Source organism: Microplitis demolitor, chromosome 9, assembly GCF_026212275.2.
Source record: "Microplitis demolitor isolate Queensland-Clemson2020A chromosome 9, iyMicDemo2.1a, whole genome shotgun sequence".
In the NCBI taxonomy this organism is placed as follows: domain Eukaryota; kingdom Metazoa; phylum Arthropoda; class Insecta; order Hymenoptera; family Braconidae; genus Microplitis; species Microplitis demolitor.
In genome coordinates this window covers 18,140,528-18,161,119 of record NC_068553.1, presented here as the reverse complement: position 1 = coordinate 18,161,119, position 20,592 = coordinate 18,140,528, and the positions used below count along the sequence as shown (strand labels likewise).

Genomic DNA, 20,592 nt, shown 5'->3' with positions numbered 1-20,592 from the left:
GCCACCCTTCGGCCAATATCGCAGAACCCTCGATCTCTAAACGATAACATTTTCGGTCTAGGTACCCACTTTACGTCAGTGCACCACCAGCACCAAAACTATTACACAAACTACCCTTTGCCGTTCTCGTATTATCGTTCTCTCGTCTAATTTTACGTCATGCTGGGCTTTATCACCCATCAACGCGTCCAATCGATCTCCATAATCACGTATCTTGAGCAAAAAAAAATTTTTTCCCATTCACTCATAAATTAATTCACTCACTCACTCGTACATTCATTTTAAAATAATTATAATTTCCACCAACAAAAAACATTCATCACGATAAATAAAATCCTGATTCACAATTGAACGTGACACGACTCTGCAATGCGTTGAGCGTGTGCTGTCATTAATTCAAATAATTTATAAAGAAGCACGCACGTGCGTAACGCCCAGACCCCGACAGCTTGCCTAGTCTAGCATCAACCAAGAAGGGGTTACTATACTTATAGAAACCAAGACCTCGAGCAATATCCCATGACTCGAGTGTTTTTTGTACGCATCATGTCTCTAATGGAGCTAATTTCCCTTTAAAAGGACGCTTAGACTCAACACACTCTTGTCTTATTGGATCACCCTGTTAATGACGTCTCAACAAAATTCACCCCAGTCTATGCCAGATCACGTGTCCTTTCATATTCTCTGCTACGATTTATTCACCAATTATTATAATTTTATCATAATGCCGCTCGAAGGCTACTTCGTAGTCAAAATCTAAGGCATACTTTAAGCCTAACCATCGAAAACCTACGTCAGACTTTAGAACAATCATCGCAAAAGCTTTAAATGAACCCTTGGACCTAAGCATGAGTCAGACCTATATCATGAACGAACTTTAAATTTTTCAATGGACTCTGGTCCAGGCTGTTCTAGGTCCTATTCCACTCCTAGGTGTCATTAACCCTCTGTTAGTTCCAGGTTGCCTGTGGACCCAATCCACCCTGGGTGTCATTAGGCCCTGGAAAGATGACTGACCACAAATTCTCTAGTACGCGAATTTAACAAATTAACCTGTAGTATTCCTTGCAAGTCCTTCTGTTAAGTCTACTTACGTCCACCATAAGTCCAAGGTTCGATTATGTCCGAAAAAGTCTAGTGTAGGTTTTCAATGCACTTAGGATAAAAATATGCCTCAGATTTCGACTCATCAAATTTTTAAGTTTTAAGAGAACACTATATTTTATTAACATATGTAAAATTGCCACACACAACTCCAATGGCACAGCATGAGATATTAAACTACCAGTTGGGAGCGTACCTAAATACCTCCTATATATATATATATAAGCATAAACCATCTGAAATATACTACAGTAGGGGAGTTTTTAGTATTATAATCGTTTGCGTGCAACTGCTTAAAAGTTCTATTTGTGGTAATGCAAAGTTTAATGCACCCATACACACACAGCCAATGTGTGTGTGATGTTGAGTCGTCCAGTCATTGCGGGATTACAATTTTTAGCCAGCCCAGCCCTATACACACATATATATTCGTCAGACCGAACACGAGTTAAAGTCTCGGGTCGTAAAAGATAAAATGTTCTTCCTGCATTTTACAACCAGCACCCAGTGGGAACCATAACTCTAATGCTGATCAACTGCCTTAAAATGTGCACGTAAAATAATTAAATCCTTCACCCTTGGGCCCCGTTCCTCTTATCCTGTAAAGATATCCGTCAATATCGACTTGTGTTTTGTCTTATTTACTTTTTAATTGCCGGGATAATTTATTGGCTCACTGAATCTGGTACATTGGGCGTTGGCACGCACATCTTCGGCTCACGATTCTCTACTACTTTTGTTAAACATATATATACATATATATAATAACACACACTCTTAAAGAGAAACTTAAACTGTGCAAGTGAGTATTTAACACTTGGCATTGCATTCGTGTGTTTAATCCTTGTATTTCGTGACTACGAACAAAAGCCCGGTGGATTTCTGACAGAATGGTATCGCACGAAACGAGCATTATCTTGGGTACTTATGCTACATCCATGAATCCAACTACCCAACTTATATATATGTATATATATTAAGACTATTTTCTTAAATAATCAGGCCAGGTGTCTTGAGCATCTGTTTTTTAAACGATTTCATTTAGTTTTAAGTATTAAAGCTTTGGTTCTGAATAAAAAAATATCTGGATCAGTTATTAAAGTACGTTAAAAGTACTCTGATATAATACCACGAGTGGACAAAGTCGCAATGGGCGGTTGCCAACTGCTCCTGCTGTTACTTTCATTGGTTGTTTAAATACTTGGTAGGGATATATAAATATATTATTACCATTATATATATATATGAATAAATAACTGGCAATCTTTACCGATAACTTTTATTTGAACCGTCTAATAATTAGCGAGCCGAGGGTCTCACTGGGTAGAAAAACGTTAAGCGACGATTTTTTAATCTCAATAATTTTATATGAACAGGAAGGGGGAAAATAAGCCCTTAAGTTGAAAATATTACGACCCATTTTACCCCACATATTAAATTTTACTGTGAAAAAATTTTTTTTGAAATAAAAAAGTACATGGAAAAAAAATTTAAACTGAAATAAAATTTGTTTATGATCCTGAAGTTAGCAGACAATTAGTAATTTTTGGATTTTTTTTTTAGCAAATAAATTACAAAAAAAAAAAAAGTAAAAAAATGCACATATAGAAAATTTCAAAAATTACAAGTGCAATTTTTTAAAATATTTTTTTTTTTATAATTTATCGATAAAAAAAAAAAATCAAAAAATTATTAGTCAGCTAACTTCAGTATCATAAATTTTTTGGAAAATTTCCATTTTCTCAAAAATTCGAAAAATCACTGACCTAGACAAAAAATCTTGTTGGTTCCCGAAAACGTTCGTGTTAAAAAATATTTTCTTGACTCGACAACTTTTTTTTCTGTGTAAATTTAACTCATAAGTTTCAAAAAAAAAAAAAAAAAAAAAAATTTACCAAAGTACGATAGGAATAAAATATTTATATATATTTAGTTTTGAAAGAGCTGCCATAAATAACGTGATTGAACAGAGCCTAGAGCTAGATCCAACCAAGGGCTGTATTAAAATGCCTTATATCTTATATATATTTATACTATGTATTTATAAAATCGACGGCGAATGAGTCTTCGTAGGATTCTGTCGGTCGTGGCCGTATCGAGTGCTTGCAATTACAAGCTGGTCAACATATAATTATCCCCAATGACCATAAATTACTGTATTTTTATGCGCAACATTCTTAATTACCCTTTGAATTAACATCAATCAAGCCCCTTAATTATATAGTAGAGACTCGGGCTATTGCTGACGATGATGCGGCTGCCAATGCTACACAGCCTTGCTCAAGATAAAACTCAATATGTAAACCACACATTATACATTTTATTCAAAATTAAAATACCTTTGATATAACTTTTAATTAGCTTTATTGACACATTGTTATTTGGGCCAAGCGATTTATTCCATTGTCATTTTTTACTCCTATAATTTTGTGTATACCTTTGACATGGGTTCGTTAGAACGTATAATTTTATAACCAGACATATATGTATATGTATATATATTCTTAATAGTGGTTCCTATCAGATGAGATCTTGACGGATCGCGTTGTTAAATCTTGACCGCTTTGATATAATAATGCAACACACAGCACACACACACACACAAAAACACACATATACCGATCATTATTGCATTTAAATCGGCTTTGCTAATTGATCCAGTTTCCAAATAACTGCTATTATATATCTCACGGGATTACTCGATTGTACAATCGCTTCGGGCTAAAATCTACTCTCCTACATATATATTTATGAATTGTACGGTTTATAACCGACAGTTGAAGGTTCAAATTGTTAATTATAGTAATTAATATCTATAAATTAATAAGTATAAGATTCGAGTCCCAAAACAATAAATTTTATTGCTGTTTAAATAAATTATTTAAGAAAAAAAGAGAAAGTTACCTCGGAGAAAAATCAGCCGTTCATTTTCTACAGGGATTCCTTCTTTCTACAATTAAATTTAAAAAAAAAAAAAATATGCACATTTAGAAAATTAAAAAAACTATAGGTGCAATTTTTTCAAATAATTTTTTTTTATAATTTACCGGTTTTACAAAAATCCAAAGATTATCAAACATCAGCTTATTTCAGATCATAAACATGTAGGTGTTAGAATATTTTTCTGAATTTTTTTTTACACCGATTTAACACCGCCTACACCAGTGAAATTTAATTTTAACACCACGTGCTAAAATTTCTCAACAATTATTTTTCAAAATTTAAATTTAAATTTTCCCGCCCAATCTGAAATTTAAAAATTCAAGTTCGCAATTACTAGTGGTCATGTTGCCCCTAAAAAAAAAATTTTTATCTAGACCCATTTTACCTCGTCCCCTAATTAAAATACTTGGCCATAAAAAAAAGTTTAGCAGGTAAAAAAAAAAATTAAAAATTCCACGTGAATCAACGGGTTGTTTTAAATAAATAATAAAGAGGGCTTAGCACATGAGCCAGACTCTTTGTGCGGTGGCTAAACAAGGGAGAATCAAAGCGAAAAAATTTTTATTATAACCAAAAAATGACGTTGTGTTTCTACTTGATGAAGCGATTAATTGACAGCATTATCAATAGACAGCAAAAGAATAACAAATTTATTTAAAAAACAAATTAAAAAAAAAGATTCGATTATCGAGTCGATGAGCCATTCATTTACGTTCTCAAACACAGTCACCGCAATTCGTTTACCTCGGAGCGGTCAATGACGCGGAAGATTTCCTCCACCTCGTGTGTGTGTTTCGTCGAGTATCCCGTATAGTATCGTTACCCCCAACTCACCAGCAGAACCAAACACTCGACCAGTTGCACTCGTGACCTTTAGCTCCAACACACGCCAATGATCCATCTGCTCGTCACAATCCCGATCCGTATTAATAAATTTAATACGCATTATAATATAGAGATTTAAGAGAAAAAAAAAAAAAAATTAACTAAATAAATAATTGGCGCCAAGCCAAGAAATTTTAAAACTCTAAAATAACTCTAGCCAAGATCCTCCCTGTATCGCGTCCATCTAGCCGCTCCGTCTTCGTTTAAGATTAATTCACATGCTCAGATCATAAAACCCAAATAAACATAATTTAACGCCAATGCATTACGACAATTGCCCTTGAACCCATCTCTAAATATACTTCAGCCAACCCGAGACCGAGTGTAAAAAAAAAGTCAACAAAACATGTGTAGCAAAAAATTAAACCGGCAAATGTAGACTTGTTTCTTTTATTTAAAAAGTTTTTGCTTTGAAGTTGACAAAATAAGATTAAGGGTGCCCACGTTCCCCAGACAGCTGTTCACAAATTTTTATTACCTCCCAAATGTCATTAGCGATTTAATTACAATCCTTTTATGACTCCGAGTATCAGTTTTATTTAGTCCCTGCCATTATCATTTTTTGTCTTTTCTCTCCTGATCTCGCGCAGCCTAAATGCGGCCGCGACATCGGCTAAAAAAATCATCCAAGCACGTGCGCTCTTAATTATACGGAAAAAACAATATTAAAAATTAATAAGTGATAGTAAAAAGTGAAATCTGTTATCAATAATTAGTACTATTATGTGCTTAATGCAAAGTAGTTTACTAATTTTTGTAGATTCCTGCTGTCAATTATTTGAAAAAGTAAGGAAATATTATTACTTTTAGGTATAATACGTCACTTATTAATGAAAGCTAATTAATTTATGGCATAATCTATTAAAAAGTAATGATTGGTAAAATTAAGAATTGCTATCTTAGATACTGATTTTTCCAGCCGAAAATTCCAAAAGTTACAAACTTTTATTTTATAAATTCGATGTCACTGATCAATTATTAGCTTAAAATATCACTTATTTATCATTATAAATTAATTTACAATATACATAAATCGAATAAGTGGTAAATAATAAAATTAAAAATTAGTATACTAGATACTGATTTTGTTGCTCATAAAAATACCCAAAATTTTAAACTCTTATTTTATAAATTCTATCCCATTGACTGATAATTAATATAAAATGTTATTTATTCGTTATTATAAATTAATTTATTATATACATATATCGAATAAGTGGTAAATAATATAATGAAAAATTCGTATACTAGATCTTTATATATTAATATGTACGTTTACTAATTTTTCGGTTCCTCATTTTTAAAATTTTTCTGTTTATTTGAATAGTAATAACTAGATACCAATTTATCGATTCTTTTTCATATTAATTTTAATATACGAATTTAAAAATTTTGCTCTTCAGTGTATCAAATTTTAATATAAATAATAGCCATTTTGTAATATATATAATGATCCCGGTTTGATATTAGTATCGAATATACTAATTTTAAGTCGAAAATAAACTACAAAATATTGAAATTTTGAGCATAATTTTTTGGGTGTATTAAAGAAATACTTTAATCGTAATTATTATTGTTTAAGACCACGAGTCATCGGGATGCTCGGCTGACATGGCAGAGGGTTCTGCTGAAGAGGAACAAAGCAGTACCGCAGCCCCGGCATCGCCGCCCGCGGATCTACGTACAATAAATACCCACTTATCGCCATCGTACCGACGTCTTCAGCCGCCTCAGTCCCAGTCCCAGGCACCTCAGTCTCAGCACCAGCAGACCCACCATCGTCCTTACGCAAACATGTTGGCCACTGCGGTACCCATGAGACATAACTACAGCATGCTGTCACACGTTAAGACCGAGGCCGCGGACATCGATCCTCCCTGCGACGTTCCATTGAATCTCAAGAGTGAGGTAAGTCACGTAATTTACTCATTTATTTATTATACTCGACGATTATCAACAACAACATCACCAACAATATTCTCCGTCCGCGGTATGGGGAATGATAAGTCATTGGTATTGAATAGCAAAGTACATTGACCTGGTTAATGTGTAATTCATTAATGTTGGGCTTTGTATGTCAATGACAATCAATTAGACTACGCGCTACTCTCTCTAGTTGGTACACATAAATGTACGTCCCTCAGTACAGTATCTCAATCGAAATCATAACTGTGTGTAATCAATTGGAGCGTGTCAAGATGTCAAGAGTCCGGGTCAATGACTTGTCGTTATTTTTTTTTATAAATTCGCTTTCGTTATTGCGCTACAATCAATCCTTTGTAAAATTATTTTCTCAATTAATTAATAAGTTGATTAATATTTAAATTTTTAAACATTAATTCGAGTGATTTAAAGACTTCCGCGTTTATATTCTATCAAATTTATATGCAAACATATATTTATTTCGTCACTGTCCCTAACATCGAGAGAGATCGAGATCGATTGACGTTGACGGCTGACGGTTTGATTATCGAAAAAATAACGGCGGTAAATAATCGGGTTTTAAATAAAGTAACAATAAATTTTTAACTGGAGATTACGCTTGTGAATCTGGTGACGGGATATATACATGTGTAGGCAATATGTGTGACGATAAGACGGGTGAATAGTAGTTGTTTGCACTCGGCTTAAACGCCCACCTTTGGGACACAATACAACAGCGACTACAAATTAAACTACGGCGACGTTAAACATCACAGCTACTGTAGATTCTGTTGAGCAAACCTTCACCTCTATTGGGCTCGGGTGTGCAACAGCAAACCATCACATACTCAATATGCTAATTAATATACATAGAGATTTTATTAATTAATACGCGAAATTTTTTTTAGCGCGATTGCAAAACAGTAATTTTGGGTTTTAGTAAATTTTTGCAAAGGAGTAAATTGATCATCTGAGACAAAAAGGATTTTAAAATTTTTATTTTAATTTTAAAATTTTTTATTAGTCATGAGGGGCAAGTGTGCGTAAACCCATTCATTTCGGAGTGAAATACATAGATTTGCGTACACTTGCCCCATATGATTAAGTTCTGGAGGAAGAGACTTGACTTTTTTTGGAAATCTAAAGCAAATGGAGTTTTTTAAAATTTGAAATTGGCGGGAAAAATAAAATTATTTGAATACTTGATTTTTTTTTTATTGGGTAAATTTTAAATGATGTTAATTTTAAAGACGATAATTATTTTAAAAACTAAATTTTAATTTAAAATTCTGTTTATTAATTTTACACACCGGAAAAAATGATTTTTTGGCGCGAAAAAATTTTTTGCAATGTGAATAAGAAACAAAAATTTTCTTGGGACGAGAAAATTATTTTTTTAACAAGTAAATAATGAAAAAAAAAAATTTCTAAAAAAATGCACATGTCGAAAATTTTATAAACTATATGTGCAATTTTTCAAAATATTTATTTTTTTTGTTAAAAAAAATGCAAAAATTTTTAAATGTCTGCTCAGTTTATTGTCATCATTTTTTTTCTCTGTAAAATTAATAAATTTCTGACAATTATCCTTGAAAATCGATAAAAAAAATTAGCAACAGTATTTACTGTTGATCGTGCGCATAGAAAAAATCCGCGGGGAATGATGGCCTGAGTGCTAATCACCTGAAGGGGCTGTCATTCATGTTTGACGTTGGTGAAGATCGCCCGGTGTGTAACAAGTCTGACTAATCGCCGCTGCGTGTAGTTTAGCCTAAAGGCACATTCCACCTTGATGGGCTGGGGTTAAATTTATCCAACATACCTCTGGCCTGTGTACGGCTGCTGCGTAAATGCAACTGTCGAGATGTGATTGAAGGTATCGTATCGGCGATTATTAAACTAGCGAAAAAAAAAAAAATGAAACTTTTAAATAAAATAAAATTTATTTACACACGGTCTCATTACTTTAAGAATTATTTTGTACGGTTACAATTACATTGGGATCGTATTTCACAATTATACGATTATTATTATTATTCGTCGCCTTGTTAGCGGGCTGTTGTAAATAAGTAAGGCGGGAGTTGACTTAACTGGGCAGCATATTGGGGCACCGGCAACTGGAATCCGGTTACTTTATCGTGCATAATAATTATGTTTGTTTTCTTATTATTAACGTGGCTGCACAATATCGAATTACTGAGTGACCAGAGCTTGGGTTGGGTTTAACTTAAAAAAAAAAAAAAAAAAAAAAAAAAAAAAAAAATTATTTTTATGGTGATTGAAGTCTGTAGCGCGATTTGAAATTAAATTATTATTATTATTAATTATTATTATTATTATTATTATACTGGAAAAAAAACGGGGTAAGGCCAGGCAGTGTAGGTGTTAAAATTTTCGGTGTTTATTTTTCGATACAATAACGTTTTTTTCAAATATCTCATGAAATATGCAGATTAAAGGAAAAAGTCATAGGAACAATTTTGTAGAAAATTAAATTCTTGACAAAAAAGGTCATATTCATTTTTTTTATAAAATGTGTTTTTATGAAGATATTTTGAAAAAACATTTTTAGATCTTATGAATAGTGCGTTTTAAGGATTATGGATGTTGAACATAACGTTTTTTCTTAAATATAGACAACTTCGTAACTCGTAACATATCAATTATGAATGCTTGTTAAAGTTTTTACATATTTAGAAAAACGTTATTTTCAACATTCGTAATCCTTAAAACGCACTATTCATAAGATCTAAAAATGTTTTTTTAGAATATCTTCATAAAAACACATTTTACAAAAAAAATGAATATGACCTTTTTTGTCAAGAATTTAATTTCCTACAAAATTGTTCCTGTGAGTTTTTCCCTTAATCTGCATATTTCATGAAATATTTGAAAAAAACGTTATTGTATCGAAAAATGAACTTTGATCGTCCTAAGACATGTTCTCTTTACTTAAAAAGAAAAAACCAAATTCCCCAGGTATTTTTCCCCTAAAAAGAAGCTTTTTATGGGGTGCCTGAAAAATTTAAATTTTTAACTACCACCTTAAAATACATGGCAAAATTTTAGTTTCCTCTAGATAATATTCATTATTAATTTTTCATGCTTTTTCATATGAAACTTTATTTTTTTACACCAATCAAACGGCCAAATGACACCATCGCACTGGTGTTATTTTATTTTAACACCACTTTTTTTATAGCGTATTATTATAATTATTTATGTGGCGGTTTTTTGTTTAATTGTAATGCAACAATTGAATTAATCTGAAAATTCAATAATATGTATGTGTAGAGAGACAAGAAATTATTTGAAGGAAGGGGTAAAAATCGATGAGTGAGAATTGATTGCAATTAAAAAAGAATAAATGCGATTGGTGGTTATAATGAAAATCAGGAAAAAAGCAATATTCGTATGTATGTTAGTGTAGAGTGAGTGTCCATTTTCATCGACGCCTCGTACACTAATACCAGTGTATATAAAAAAGCTATAATACGTCTGATATTCACTAACCGTGCAGGAATTCTTCATTGAAATTGATATGATATGATATGATATAAAAATGTTTCCCGATAAATTAATTTCCTAGAAGCACGAAAAAGTTTAAAAACATCATCGTGATCTCTTTGTACGATTTAAATCTCAACTGATACATTCAATCAGTTTTATAAATTCGTGGTTGTGTACTACACCCACCTATGCTGAGTATGTGAGTGTGGGTAGGTGGGTTTTGTTCCTGTAGTATCAATAGATTGGGCATTTTTTCCATTAGATTGCAAGTTGATTAAATTGAAAATCTGTCAATTGAGGAAAAAGCATATCCGACATTTTCTGGTTTATAACCGTGTCTACGTCATGACATTACTCTACTTGGTTAAAAAATAATCAACATATCGGCGTCACGGCTCCTTATTCGTTAAATATTTCATATTTTTATTTTATTAACTTTTCGCTATGAAAATTGAAAATTTTAAAAAAAACCCAAGTTATCGGTTTCGCTCTGATCTTCAAAAATCGAGTTCTCTTCGAATGTTGACTTTTTGAGTTCCTAGGAAATTATTCTGATTATTTTCGATAGACATCCAGCTGTGCCCGCATGAAAATATCATATATAGTAAACATATATTAAAAAATATATGTTACGGATATAAATATATTGAAGTTCATTTAAAAGATCAGGTCCTGGTGAAAAAAAAAAAAAAAATTAGAAAACAATTTGAAAAAATTCTATTTGATTTAATCAGATCTCGTTAGATCTGAATTATTTTTTTCAGATCTGTACGAATTTGCTGTTGCATAAATTTAAATAAAATATTGTTTGTACGAATGACAAGATAATTAGCGAGCTCGTTGCCGTTTATAGAATTATTAATAACGATTTAAAAAAAAATGAATCCATTGCTCGTCATAATTTTTTTTTAGCATGGGATCGCAAAAAAAGTAACCGTGTATTGTTAAACGTCCATCGAAAGTTGTTGGGATATTTAAAATTTCTGTTAATTATGAGTGACGTGACTTTAACGCGCATATATAGATATACATATACACACATGTCCGTTGTATCTGGATATGGATTATGAAAAAAATTAACAGACTCAGTAATGTATCAGGTGAAATATTTTCCACGGTGGATAAATATCTGTATACGAGTCGACAGACAACTAGAACTCGGTTGGTCGTTACTAATTTAATTTCAGTTTGTTTAATCTTAACGAGGTTCCGAGAATTTAATTTTAAAACACGGCAATTAAATGTTCAGTGACTTCGATACTTAGCGAGACTGCTGGGCAACTCGTTACTGATTGGACTCTTTCCTCTCTCTTGCCTACCGATAATTCACCCAGTGACTGCTGTATCCGTGATAATAAAACAGTAGGAAGATAAAAAATGGTGAAAATAAAGTATAAGCATAATAAGATTCGATTGAGATTAAACAAGGTCTCTTTTGGAGCCGTCGATCGACTGATATATAGGCATTAGCTGGTTCAGCATTATCGTGGATTTAGCGGTTCGCTCGGAGGACAGCCAGAAGAAGTTAATTTTTGAGTTTAAAACTTTTGATTAATTAGCTGACGAGCGGGAGCAAAGACAATTTAATTATCAACAAGTATAAATGAGTTTACAAGTGATGAATTTGAAGGTTGGTACACATTGTTCAGCTGGACAATCCGGCTTCCATAAATAGTAGCAGGAAACTCTACTTGACTACACACACAAGCAGAAGGAACATGCGTCGTACAACAGAGACCTCGTGGTACAACTCCCAGGCGGTGTCAAATAACAATGTTGAATCTCATAAACAAGGAGACAAGACAAATACCCGCTGGCCAGTGGTCCTGAGAGGAGAACGAGGAGGAGATGAAGGAGAAGTGCTACTGGACAGAGTCCGTTCCACCGCCCACTCAACATCCTCCCAAGCATGAGAGAGACTCTGCTGGTAATTTCACGGTGTCTTGCATCTCTGAGCTAACCCCTAGCTGGTTACCCCCTGGACTAACCCCCTTGCCCCTTATTCTCCTCGGCAACACTATCATTCGACGCTTATACACGTCCGCTGACCAGTCTCTGTGAAGTCTCTTCCTACTGATCCCAACACATTATGAAAACACACCCGCTTCAATTAATTTTACACTCTGTTCATAGAATATGTGATCCACTAAAATTCATTTCCCGAATTGCCTGATGATTAATTGTCCTTGCTGGACAATAAATAATCCAATATACTTTTAGAGTCCTTTGTCTTGACCCTCAGATCCTAAAACTTCTTGATCCTATTCATCAAGATTTTTTATCCGTCGATTAGCAAATGGACGCGATAATGCTAATTTGTCTTTGGGTATCGGACACTCGGACAAATTACGCCGAGGACAGTTTTGAGCTTTAAACGTAACTGGGGTTTCAAAGTTTTTCCTTGGGAGTACCACGGCCTCAACGTTAAATCATAAATCAAATTATCCGAAGAGATTAGATTTCTGTTTGGTTGTATAACAGCCGAGTTTGGGGACGGGTTTCTCATCTACTGACCAAAAGTCTACGGCAGTGTTAAAGTGGGTGCCGGTTGAAGGCCTTCATTTCTCCTCTCAAGCTTCTACTTCTGCTTCAACTTCTGCCTCTGCCTCTGCCTCTGGTTGTACTTGTACTTGTACTTGTCTAAGCACTGGGGCGCCTTCATCGGGGTCTCATCCTTCTTTGGTCATTCCCCAGTCTCTTCTACCAGCAGCAGTAGCAGCGGCAGTAAGGTCCAACATTAGTTAACGATTAATCAAGGCGCTTGTAGCTCAACATATATCATTAAACTAGTTAGCGAAGTAGGGTCGGCCAAGTGTGCTGACCACTAGCCAGCTTCAACCCCCCGTAACAATCTCCCGGTGAGGAGCAGGGCGTATATGGGTTGATATGACCGTTCTACCGTGCTCCATCCACCCACTATACGTGCTCGCGTACCAAACCAAAACTCTTAGAGACCCACACCTCCAACCCTCTTACTATATTACCCTCGTATCCTCTACCTTACTCGCCAATCCTTTTGACCCTCAAGAGTTACCACTCTCATGTATATTTCGCTACTCGTTTTATACTCGCTCGTTAAATAACTTGCTGCTGCTTTAAGCGATAGCACTTTTCTCACCCCGGTTGTCTTATTTATGAATTTATTTATCAGACCCATGATTATTTAATCCTCCTTGTCTGTTCTGACTAATCAAACTATTGGAAATTGGATACCAATGTATATATATAAATATAAATCAGGATTTGGAGCATGGTCTGATTAATTATTTCCCTTGGAAACTTGGAGTATAAAGAAAAAAGAGGAATAGTTATATATTTATAATTTATTTGGTGAAACAAAGGCGATGACAAATCAATAAGGAGCTTATTCGCGACCTATTTTAGACACTCATAAAATTTTGAATATTCCGAGACAACCTGAACCGAGCAACCACTCATTTAACAAATGTGTCGCGTTATAAATTCTCGAGAACAACAACTGGACACTAATGTACGACTGTTTGCGGGCATAACTTGGCCCCAACATGAAGGCTACGAGGAATAGTGTTGGTGTACGTTAAGCTGGACTAAAGGCTTCTGCCGACCGAGCAATTCCTCTTCGGCTCTTAACAATCTTACACCTCAGTCTTGGGTATGTCTTTGGTTCTTATCCCAACGCAAAATGTGCCCGGCGTACCGGCTTGATTTATCGACATATTTCGCCAGTATTTGCTCAGCCAAAGATGCATTTTGAGAAAAATAGTATAAATTTAGCAAAACGATTCATTTTTCGATACAATTGCGTTTTTTTAAAATATCTCATGAAATATGCAGATTAAAGGAAAAAGTCATAGGAACAATTTTGTAGGAAATTAAATTCTTGACAAAAAAGGTCCTGTTCATTTTTTTTATAAAATGTGTTTTTATGAAGATATTTTGAAAAAACATTTTTAGATCTTATGAATAGTGCGTTTTAAGGATTATGGATGTTGAAAATAACGTTTTTTCTTAAATATAGACAACTTCGTAACTCGTAACATATCAATTATCAATGCTTGTTGAAGCTTCTACATACTTAGAAAAACGTTATTTTCAACATTCGTAATCCTTAAAACACACTATTAATAAGATCTAAATATGTTTTTCTAGAATATCTTCATAAAAACACATTTTACAAAAAAATGAATATGACCTTTTTTGTCAAGAATTTAATTTCTTACAAAATTGTTTCTATGAGTTTTTCCTTTAATCTGCATATTTCATGAGATATTTTAAAAAAACGTTATTGTATCGAAAAATGAACTTTGATCGTCCTGAGACACGTTCTTTAAACTTAAAACGAAAAATTCAAATTTCCCGCGTATTTTTCCCCTAAAAAGAAGCTTTTTATGGGGCGCCTGAGAAAATTTACTTTTTAACAACCACCCTAATAAACAGTCATCCGCTTCGTATTCACTCCGCTAATTTTTTACAGTAGTTTCGTTATTTAAAAAGATGCCGTATCTAGCATTTGAATATCGAAACCACTGGAGTACTCGTGTTAGAATTACTTGGGAAGTTATTTGACCACTATTCATCGGCATACGCGATGCTGGATGGTATTAAATCCCGTAGCGGTAGTGGTGCTGCAGACAGACTTGTAACCAACCGGACTAGGGACCTGAGAGTTCCAGAGGAGGCACCAGTGTCCGGCGGTGTCGTCGGCAAACGTTTGCTCGACAAACAAACTCTACTCGCTCACCCACCAACACACACACAATTTCATCGTTTGCTTCCACATTCTCCATGTACATTCACCAGACAAGTACGAGTCTGTTTTCCTATATAAATGAGATGGTCCCTGTAAATACAGAATGAAACTGTCCGAACACAGATTACCAACTTGAATCACACGAGTCACTAAACAATCTATCGATTCAGCCGAATTTTAAAAATCCAAAGCCCAGTGGTATCATAAATTCAGAAATCAAATCCGTCAAATAACCAGCGGTGTTGAATTCAAGTAAAATTAAAATTCTTTAAAGTCCACAATCTATAGGCAAATATTTAATTTATTGTAGACAATTTAAAGTGGTCAAAACTTTGAATTGGGACATTTGATACCCATTGGTCAACATTTAAACCGGCTTGCACTTGTCTATTCAGCAACTAGCAGTAGCAGCGTGTTTGCGAATGGCAGGTGAAGAAGGAGCCGAGGAAAAGAGAAAACCTTTCCCAACTAAACTCTTCCTTCTCTTGATCCTCATCCTCTTCCTCATCCTCTTGCCTTACAGATCTAACACGGTACACTGGCAATGTGAATGTTGGCAAAGTTACCAAGCGTCACACTATCCCAAGAATAAGATAATCCTAGGGTACACAGTGTCCAGTATTCAGTATTAATGTTTGCCCGCGATAGTCGTTACCAGACACTACTACTACCGCTTTATTCGCGGCTTTGGTATCTATATATACACATCTATATAGATGTATTTCTGTGTAGATGTTGTATAGATGTATATGGACACAAGCTTTACGGGTGTTTGAATATCAGCTGACCACTGAGATTAGGAACTTAGTTCGGACAGGCTCGCCACCGTCGTCTCGGTAGTCTGCTTCGTGCCATCTAAGTTCATCGGTAATAGAGGCAGTGGTAGATGGGAGATACAGGGGGAAGGCTGAAGAGGGATTCGAGAAAGCAAATTGCAAGCTGGTGGCCAGCCAATCTGCTGCCATGGTCAGCTAACCCCTTAGACAACCAGGTTCCACTAAACTCAAAGATTCAACTTCCAACTCCCGACTCTCACTCATTTCGCCGTGTAAGCAGCTGAGGACTTTTTTGTTGATAGATTTCGCTAATTTTACAACTGGAAATATTGATCTGCTGATGAAAATAATGATAATAGCGGCTTAACCAGCTGTTTATATAGTTATCGTTATCGAATTTATCGCAAGTCATTTAGCAGTGGAGAGTGATGACACACTATTGTTATCACTCATGGATTTCTATTATATCTATCTACTCATTCATCTGCCCGTGCAATGCGCCTGCGTTTGAATTTAAATCACGCGTCCTACACATGCTTGCACTTTTTTTAGTTAATAAAGTAATACAGCAGAATTCACTTCTTTCCTTTGTTACTCTAAGGAACTAAGACTGAGTCTTTTGATTTTCTTTTGTCTCAAGGAAACAAACAAAATTTTTTTTGGTTTTTGCGTAAAATTGATCGTCTTGGAAATTTTTTTTGACAATCATGAGGATTTCTGAGTTTGAAAACAATAATTGTTATAAATTTTGAAAGTGATGGTCATGAAAAAAAAAATTTTCAATTTTAGCAAGATATTACATTTTTTTCCAAAAAGATCAAAAAAATAGTTTTTGAGATTTATGATAATTTTAATGGGAATTTTGATTAGAAAATAATAGTTATTGTTCATTTTGAGAATTACAGATGAAAAAAAAAATTTTTTCAATTTTTGCAAAATAAACATTTTTTTCCAAAAAGATCAAAAAAATAATTTTTTACAATTTCGATGATTTTAATGGAATTTGTGGTTAGAAAATAATAGTTAGTCCATTTTGAAAGTTACATGTATGAAAAAAAAATTTTCAATTTTTGCAAATCATGCATTTTTTTTTTCAAAAAACCAAAAAAATTATTTTTGACCAAATTTAACATTTATATTGTCATAAATGATTACAAACATCACGGCTAATAAATTTTGTAAATAAAAACCATGAAAACAAAGATTTGAAAAACAAGTACAAGTTTCGAACATTCCAAAAATAAAAATAAATGCGATAAATAATAATCCGGGAATATTTTTTTAATAAATTCGTGATATCCCCTATTTATAAAAACGAAATAAGTTTTCTTAAATTAAATTAAAAAGTATGCTATTTCGAATGTGGTTCAATAAATGTCAACATGTGTATTTTCTTGGCTGTTTGACGTCAGTTGCTCGATACGTCTCAATATAATATTCTTGTTGGTGTTTTAAATAAACGAGGATCGAAAATTATCCGATTATTTGACGTTAATTAAATACATATCGACGACCATTTGAGACGTTACAAATTTCAAAATAAACGGTTGTATGACAGTGAAATATGTCACGTCGCACATCAAAACGTAACTTCATATATTTATAATTATAATCATACGTTCTACTATCAGTCTTTTTTGGCTTATATATATATATATATATACTTGTGTCGCCGAATTACGAGACCGATTGGAAAGAAATACTCTATCGATTTCAATTTGTCTAATAATTAAATAACTTCGTCTTGAGGATACAATTAGACTACGCTATCATTTAAGCTCAAAACATGATATTGATTTTATATGAAACTGCTAATAATTAATAATCAAACTTTTCTTCACCATGTTTTATTTTAAGATACACAGCGCGATGTTATTATTTATTTATATTGTTAACTTATTGACCGACATTTAAAACAGTTGTCATTTTACAAAAAAAAAAAAAAAAAAAAAAAATGACAGCCAAAATTTTCAAAAATTTTTTTCAAAATTTCAAATTTAAAAATACTAGTAAAATTATTATAAAGTAATCAGGAAAAGATAATTTTGATCCATGAAGATCAAATTCAAAAAATTCCAAATAGAAAATTATAAAAATTAAAAATTTTGATTTTTAGTGTTTTTAGGATCTTGCAAAAATTTTCTTTAGTAATTTCAGATCTAAAAATATCTAATGGATTTAATGACGTCAATTTAGACCTAAAATTACAAAAAATTAGATCTCATTAAATCAAAATAATTTTTTTCCAAAAAAAATGCAATTCACGCATTATATGCATGCAAAAACTACGTGCTCACTCCCTTGGGATCAATTGGAAGAATCATGGCTGCTCCGGGTCATAATTTCTAGCCTCAATCCAGCCTCATTGAGTAAAAAAAGCATTTCGAGCTTCAAATGATGTTCAAAAAGCCTCAAAGAGCCTCAAATAATACTAATCGAATTCAAATTACATAATCAAGACTAGATTCATATGAGGCTCATTGAGGATCTTTGAGCATCATTTGAGGCTCAAAATCCTTTTTTTACTCAGTGAGGCTGAGCTTTGTGTCCGGGTGCTTTGATCACGACTTCTTCTATATGAACTTTTGAACCCATGGTATTTAGGAACCCATTGGTCAAATTAAAATCCATATTCTGGTCACCATGGCGACAAATGCAACATAGAATTAATCGAAAGCTCAAAACAACAAAATGAATTCTGTAGTCAACTATTCCGACTTTATGATAAAACAATAGAGCGATAAAATATTTAATAGTGTGAGAAGTGAGACGAAGCGTAAGATCTCAACACTTGAAGTCTCTATATCTCAGAGCAGTTGTATCTTTTATTAGCATATCCCGTGGAATAGCTATTTCGTATTCCGAGCTATATAACATCCCTTAATATATATATATATAGCCAAGAATAATATTACAAGTGGCCCTTGCCGATTTAACAGAGCTCGGTAGGTTGGTATTGCAGCAAAGCAGAAGTGCGTATTTACGAGCGTTCCCGTCCATAAAGCAACCTCGCGCCTGATTTTGATACATTCTCCATGCCGGGCACTATCTCACGCGCGAATACGACCTACGTAGCCATACACCAGGATTTATGGAGATACCGTAGGTTATACTCTACCACTACCACCCGAACTCGCACAGACTGAGCCTCGGAACCGTATCATCAGTTTTGTTTCCTCCAATACTCTGCCTAGTATTGCCCCTCGAAGATTCGACACCCAGATACTCCGAAGCATTTCGCAGCTTATTTGCATACTCATTTTTATTTTATTCATTTCCATTTACTCATATATATAAACATATACCACCACCAGACCCATATAATCTATATATTTATTTAATGGACTCGACATCGTCAATTTAAACTCTCATTCACGGATTCCCGCTCTTTTAATAAATATTTAAATGCACTGCTTATTATTTTTATTCCGTTGAAGCTGCATCTTCACCAGCGGTAATTATTAATTAGCATAACTAATTACTTGATTATATATTATATATATTAAGGAATAAATAACAAGGCAATTAAAGTAGGCGTGTGCTTTTATTTAGTTATCAAAGTCGCGAAAGGCAAAAGCTCCTCACGGTTTTATTTCTTATTGGCGATGGCGCCGGTCTTATATTTATAATGCTGAGTATAAATGAATGGGCCCGGGTTGCATTAGCATAATGTATGTTGCAATTATCGTCATAATTGCCAAAGTTGTTACAAACTTATTTAAATCCAGGAGTAGCAGTAGCAGTTCCAGGAGCAGTAGCGCCGGCAGTATTATATAGCGACGCTAAGCTTCTCCTCTTTTACCATAGTACTTCATCTTGAGTGTCGCTTTCACAAGAAACATCTTACCGAAGAGTCGTAATCACTTTCGCATACAACCTATTTAACATCGCACACCAGCACACCCTCGCCCTCGCCCTAACAGCGTCCTCTCTTTCTCTTCTTATTCGTCCCTGTCCCCGCCTGGAAAGTTAATTAACTCAATTTTAATCAATACTCTCTCGTCTTTAATGGACTTTGTATTAATTTAATTTTTACTTTAACTATTGACTCTCCGTACGGTAAATAATTAACTTTTTTTTTTTTATAAAAATATATAAATAGTAATTATTAAAGATACACAATGTCCTTAATATGAAATTGCATTGCCACAATTCATTTCAACGGCGGTCACGTCGTCGCCACAAAACCAATTATTGGAATCGACAAGGCCAATAATTATGTTCCTCATCACTCAACATACATATATATTATATACAATATATATATATATATATAATATGTTTTTTATAAAAATAATATTTAATATTTATTATTTGTACTGTAAAAATTCGGGAGTGAATACGAATTTTTTTAAATTTGAATTTCGCGGGTTTTTTTAGCGGAGTGATTTCTGGGACGGAAATTTTATTTCAACCCGCATTCACTCCGGTCTGGAGTTTTAACACTTAAATAAATATGATACTGGTTAGGTGACATTGAATAATTTTTGGATTTTTTTTTTAAACGATAAAGTACAAAAAAAATATTCAAAAAAATTGCACCTGTAGTTTTTTAAATTTTCTACACGTGCATATTTTTAGTTTTTTTTTTTGCAATTGATTTGCTGAAAAAAAAATCCAAAAATTGTTAATTGTCTTTTAACTTTCGAGTCATAAATAAATTTATATTTAATAGAAATAACTTTTTTATGAGAAATATTATTATTTTAACATATAATTTAC

At 33.5% G+C, this 20,592-nt stretch overlaps 1 protein-coding gene across 8 annotated transcripts in view; it reads left to right on the top strand.

Annotated features, from left to right (window-relative positions):
* LOC103574706 (POU domain, class 6, transcription factor 2) overlaps positions 1-20,592 on the top strand; it is a 506,104-nt gene that overhangs the window by 412,561 nt on the left and 72,951 nt on the right. For all 8 annotated transcript variants that reach the window (XM_053741928.1, XM_053741930.1, XM_053741927.1 and 5 more), the window contains one exon: positions 6,515-6,840. In XM_053741928.1, coding sequence (XP_053597903.1) covers positions 6,544-6,840 — 297 coding nt within the window. In that variant the 5' untranslated portion in view covers positions 6,515-6,543. The remainder of the gene's footprint in view (positions 1-6,514; positions 6,841-20,592) is intronic.